The sequence below is a fragment of the Haliotis asinina genome, chromosome 14 (assembly GCF_037392515.1).
Source record: "Haliotis asinina isolate JCU_RB_2024 chromosome 14, JCU_Hal_asi_v2, whole genome shotgun sequence".
Classification (NCBI taxonomy): domain Eukaryota; kingdom Metazoa; phylum Mollusca; class Gastropoda; order Lepetellida; family Haliotidae; genus Haliotis; species Haliotis asinina.
This window is the reverse complement of record NC_090293.1, coordinates 35,656,506-35,662,743: the sequence shown is the minus strand read 5'-3', so window position 1 is coordinate 35,662,743 and position 6,238 is coordinate 35,656,506. Positions and strand designations below refer to the sequence as shown.

Sequence of the window (6,238 nt, the reverse complement as noted above, 5' to 3'; positions counted from 1 at the left end):
GCTTACCTTGTTTTTGATCCATGGAATTGAATCCAGTCCTTTAACCATGAGGCTGATCTACCACCATTTTGTAGTTGAGTATGAAGAATGACAGCATTCATTCATCACACTGCTTCCACAACATCCACAGTTAACTGCAGCTGCACTGATGAAGTACTAGCAAATAATCACACTCTCTCCTGTCCATCTGACAGTGTTGTGTGATGCAATGTACAGACAGATGCTTTCTTTCTTTTACTTTGATTTTGTTCACTGTTAAACCACACCATATCCATGTCATCCTGTATGATGTTCACTGCCATCTCCATGTTTTTTTATGAAGGATGCAAACTGTTTTTGAGGTGTATTCTCAGACAACACCGGTTGACATTTCTTGCTGAATCAAAATTAAGAATGGCTCTCCTTTCTCTTGTCAAGTGCCCAGTGTACAGGCACAGACTTTAACAAGGTTTCAACCTACCGGTCAGGCAAAGATTGATATAACACCTTGTGACAATGTTAGCAACATATTTAAGAAACAAGAAATGTCTTGATAGTAGGTACACTTTTGACACAGCAAGTCTTCATATTTAAATATAGAATTGTCAGACTGACCTTACTGAAACATCAAATAGATAAGACCACATTTGCTATCAGTTCTCTGTGGTGAGAACATCCAACATTTAATATCAAACTGTGTGTTCTGGACTACATGTCTTTGATAACAATAAAAGAATGACTGATGCACATGACAATCATACACATTTATTTACAATTATGTACACATGCAGGTATATATCCTGCAACATTGTATCTATGTATGTCTGTACAGACTGAAAGTGCAGTTAAGATAGATAAGTCAACACCTACAATGAAATAATGTCTTCATATCATGTACATGTTTCCAGTCAACAAATTGATTGGAGTTTGTAGACATTTCATAAGGTAACAGATGTGTTGTGCCTGCCATCTTAAAATCTGTATTCATTTGAACATTTAAAATGATCACACATCACACAAAGACAGATGTATTTCAGACATTCGAGACACGATTGCTCAATTGATATATCTGAGGAAGATGTTTATATTTCTGACATGTCTCAACTTCACTGATGTGATGACTTCATTAACAACAAAATAACACAAAGAGCCAATGTGAAAATATACAACTTAATCATAATATAGTTTAAGATAAGCCAGCTTTCGATGATATTTCTTCTCTTCTTTTGTGCTGAGTAACTGAAAGAAAAATTACAAGTATTCAAATTACATCCGAGTGAATGAGTTTAGTTTTAGGCTGCTCTTAGTAATAATCTAGCTATGTGGTGGTGGTCTGTAAATAACCATGAGAGAACAGTGTTAGCTTCAGGAAAGGTGAATAAATAAATAAATATCCAGGAACATACACTGGACAAAAATAGTTAGGGATATTTGTAAATTTTGAAATTCTGAATAATGATGTATTTATTCACTGACATACTGATAAAATATCCGTCATAAAAATACCAATATCCGTAACATATTTTTCCAGTATAAAAGCCACTAAACCCTCGGAAAAGATATGCCATGTTTTGGGAGGGAATGCTTGGATATCTTACCACACAAACAGTATTCAGGGCCATTTCACAAAGCCACAGTTGCACTTACGACAGGCTTAGCACCATGATTGCATTGTGAAACAGGCCCCAGTATTGTAAAGAAGCGTGTTCCCATCATATCAAGTGACAGTAGTTGTCCGGCTCTCACCATCCCTATTCAACTTTTCACAGTTGTCACTGGTATGCCCATGATTACAAAATATAAGCATAGGTCACATGCTGGTATTTCCCTTCCTCTTACAATCATAAGAGAAAGGTCCCTGTCACACTTTAACATGCTGTGCTAAGTTCATTTACCTAACACTAGAGTAAAAAACTGTAATTACTGTTTGAAGAAACATCTGACAACATACATGTATTGCATATATTCAAAATGCTCTACTGTGACTGACCAATTCTGAGCTAAAATAACGCTATGCTGAGTTGTAGGCTATTCCAACTGTTCATAAAACATTGTCAAATATTTTGGAACTATTGCTATTTTCCTGTTAGAGGGATATATTTTACTAACCTTATCTGTATTTTTCTGTATGGTGCTTGTGACTTTGACTTCAGGCAACATGATTGGAGTTCCGCCAAATGACTGGTGCCACTGAACCATTCTGTTCTTGGGGCACTGGTGCTCATATGTGCCAGGGCTGGAAAGAGAAGTTCCATAGCCTCTGAACACGTCATTCATATAGAGTTCTATCTCTGCTAAAGTTTTTCAGAGAAAACCACTTAGACCTGTAATTTGGCACTCCACCAATACCCCCAAATGAGACTCCCAACTTCAGCTAAATGACAATTAATTGTGAATATTCTGATAAACTTTGAAATTTACTTGAAATTTCCCCTCTCCTTTTGACAAAGGCCCCTACACCGCTCTCCAAATGGAAAACAGTCCAACCAATAGTTTTCAAGTAAGTGGTTCAACAAATATGTCTGATATAACTGATAACTGCATAGGCGGATCCAGACAGGCGGGGCAGGATCACCCCTACCCCATTCTTGTCTAGGAATTTTGTTATATGTCCACTGAAACTCAGGTGAAAATGAAGTGTTCACCCCTCTACCCCAGCCCCCAACCCTTTTTTTTGGCAATACTGTGCACCCCACCTTTCTCAAAAAGCTGTATCTGTCCCTCAAGTTATACTTAAAATCTATGAAATATTTACACATAGCAGATATGCATAAAATATATTTACTTATTACAACCCATGCTAAACATGTTCATAATATCCATTCTTTATCTTAAAAAGCTATGAATCAAACAATGTGTGTTTACAAGCGGATTTTAGGATGGGGATGTTTCACAGACAGATTACTTGTTTTGCTGGTCTGGCAAACAGTGCTGCTTGATATGAGCCGAACCTGCACAATTCATGAAGTAAAGTGTCCCTGAGTAAATTCCTCCTGTACACCAGCTACATCTCCACTCTTCATCTACACTATCTGCTACCTACCCGGGAAGAACCTCACTGATGTCCCTTCGGTACACAGGGAACCTCTCTGCGCCAACTTCAAAAGGTTTCTTCGATGTTGAGAATGTTCTGGGTTCTGTGCAGGTTGTCTGGTAGACTAAGGGACTAGGTGTCTGAAACTAATTACAAAAAGAAATGTTTCACAGGTGTAATGTCGTATATGTGGAATAAAGTTATCATTTGACTTCACTATGTAATACCATTGCAGCAGGTTTAACTCCTTAAAGTATCAACAAAATAACAACAGTAAAAAGAAGGGAAAACTTCTTTTACAATTTGAACAGATTACCTTTCTTTGTACAAACTGAAATGCATAAAAGTGCTGTTGATGTTACTACAAAACACTGAATGTAATGCAAACAAACATGTACAATTATCATGTGACCTGACTGTGCTTACCTTTGCATCTGAAGGTATTCTGCTTGAAGTCCTAGCTCCGAGTGTGTAGCCTTTCTCACTGGTAATTTTGTTCTTCACACCATACCAAAAATTGGTTTTCTGAATTGCAAGAAGTGTCAGAATAATACTTGTAGTGATTATAAACTTCATCATAGCAATATTACAAACATTTGAGGGTATTTGATTGATAATACCATGGAATGATAATTATCACTATGAGTGATATGTGAGGCAGAGATTGGGAAAGGCAGGCACCATGTGCCATTTTGCACATTAGAATAAGGAATGGCCCAAAACAATTTTGAAGTTTACTATGGATACAAGGGCAGTGGCCTATTCTAAATTCAGAAAATGGCTAATAATCCTGAAAACGGCCCATTGTTAAAGTTATGAATCCCAATCCCTGGTTAGGATTCAGAAATTAGGAAATTTATATATTAAGTACTAGTTTCAACATGATCGACGATAGCTCTGAAAGACTAGTCTGAAGTTATAACAACTCCTAAAACAAACACACTATTGAAAAAGGTACAAGTTATGTCTACTTGGTTTAAGATACGGGGTTCTTCATGAATCCTAGCCTAAGGTAACAAGGACTTGCCTCTAAGACACACTTTTCAGAAAGTTATCTCTACATTGTTATATAATTTGCCATAGGCTGCAACTAAACCTGACCCTCATCTTTCATCTGATTCAGTGATTGGGAACTGAGCGTGATGCTGTTTATGTTTAATATATTACAGACTAGCAGGTCAGTGTTGGATTTGTTTGTTTGTCTTTTGTTTAACTCTAAACTCAGTCATATTCCTATATGGCATTGGTCTGTAAATAATCGGGTCTGGATCAAACAATGCAGTGATCAACAGCATGAGCCCTGATCTGCACAAATGGGATCCAAGGACAGGTGTCAACCAAGTCAACAAACCTTACCACCTGATCATGTTCGTCCCCTCTTATGACATACATTAAGAAGCTGGAGTTGCTGAGTTAGTGAGTGAGTAAGTTTATTATTCCAGCTATATGGTGGCGGTCTGTAAATAATCGAGTCTGGACCAGACAATCCAGTGATCAACAACATGAGCATCGATCTGCGCAGTTGGGAACAGATGACATGTGTCAACCAAGTCAGCAAGCCTGACCACCCAAACATAGTCGACTTTTATGGCAAGCATGGGTTGCTGAAGGCCTATTCTACCTGGGGACCTTCACAGGTTCAGGGGTTGCTGAAGAAGAGTTCAAACCTGGATGTTCAATGATGTATACATGTGTCAGAGAAAAAGCTAATGTATGGCACTGAAAGACCAATGGTAACTATTGATAACATGTGGGATTGAACTCGCAATCAAATGATCCTTTGCAACTAAAACAGACACAATGCATCCATTAGATTATTATGGGGAGGATAGGAATTTCTTACATGAATACTTCAATCATTTTATGGCAGCAGTGAAAAAATGAATAGTTTGTTCTGTTGAAAATATTAAGACCTCAAATTTTAGGTGAACTGTGAAAATTAATAGATTGATTAATGGTGCTCAGTAAATATATAGTTTTCTTAAACTAGCTAGTTGAATAAAATATCAAAACACAGCACCTCAAACCCCTACAAAAATTAAATAGAAGCTCCCAGAGAATCATGGAACCAGTTGACCACCTTGCTCTTGATTATTATTTTGGAGACATCTTCTGCTGCATACAACTCCGTATCTATAGAAATGTAGGATTATAGCCACACCTCCTCATTTTCGTAGCAGCCTGGTCCTCTGTGGGGTGCACCTCGAAGTGGGACCACCTCATTACCAAAACGATTAGGTGGCATTTTAGTGGGAAATAGTTCCCTATTTAGAGTTGTCATGAAGGCAACCTTGGGTCTTTTATCCACTGAAATAAAAGAAGACACTCTTAGTAAAGGTACGTAATTAAAATGTTATAAATATTACAAACAAGTATACTATGTCCAACTGTAGATGGCAAATATATTCATCAATATAAACACTGAAAAACAATTTGAAAATATACACAAAAGGTTTAAAAACACATGGTTCGCAAAGGTTGGATTGAAACATTTCTTATGTCACTATACATATTTTGGCTATTACACCCACTGAAGTGTGTGTATCATCCAAGTGACCTTAGACATTAGCCTTCATATAAACATGATGACGTCACTGGCTGTCAATGCTATTACAGGTATGGGCAGATGTTGAGAATCTTAAAATCACAAACTTGCTCCAGCTTGATTGTTATAATCCACAAAGAATAAAATGTCCAAACATTCAAAGTCCAATTGCTCAAAAACTCCTGCTTGCCTCTCATTCAGTCATCATGAAACGTTTCATCTCTATTGTACAGCCCTCAAAATCATGATATGTTTGTCCAAATCTATCGATAGATATACAGTTTCGTGTTCCTTCACCTGAATATCTAAAGCACATCTTGACATAAATGTGTGTATGATCTGTGCTACAAACAGAACCACCCACACCCAATTATCCCAATACCCGAATTTAGAGGACGTGGACCATTATGTTGCAAACACTGCTGACGGTTGGGATCACTCGAAGTCTTGTAATACCGCTTTGGGTGATGCGATCGACGATAACAAAATCGTTTTCCTCCTATATACACCTATAGCATACATCAAATTAACCATACAAAATACAATAGACTTACTCTCCATTTTGCGGGATGACAGCTGATTGCAGCTTCACAAAAGTGTCCCGATTTCCTTTTAGCTTCTCGTAGTTACGCGTTACTATGCTGATTGCGCAGATGCGGAATCGATTTTTGCCAGGAAGT

General features: G+C 37.5%; 1 protein-coding gene across 1 annotated transcript; it reads right to left on the bottom strand.

Moving 5' to 3' along the window:
• Positions 1-728: 728 nt before the first annotated feature.
• On the bottom strand, positions 729-6,206 carry LOC137261640 (ciliary microtubule-associated protein 3-like). Its single transcript, XM_067799419.1, has 6 exons — positions 6,113-6,206; positions 5,175-5,320; positions 3,440-3,538; positions 3,023-3,159; positions 2,089-2,215; positions 729-1,218 (listed from the first exon to the last, which is right to left on the bottom strand). Exons 1-6 carry the CDS (start codon positions 6,117-6,119, stop codon positions 1,150-1,152), a joined length of 585 nt encoding a protein of 194 aa, XP_067655520.1. The 5' UTR covers positions 6,120-6,206; the 3' UTR covers positions 729-1,149.
• Between the last annotated feature and the right edge of the window lie 32 nt (positions 6,207-6,238).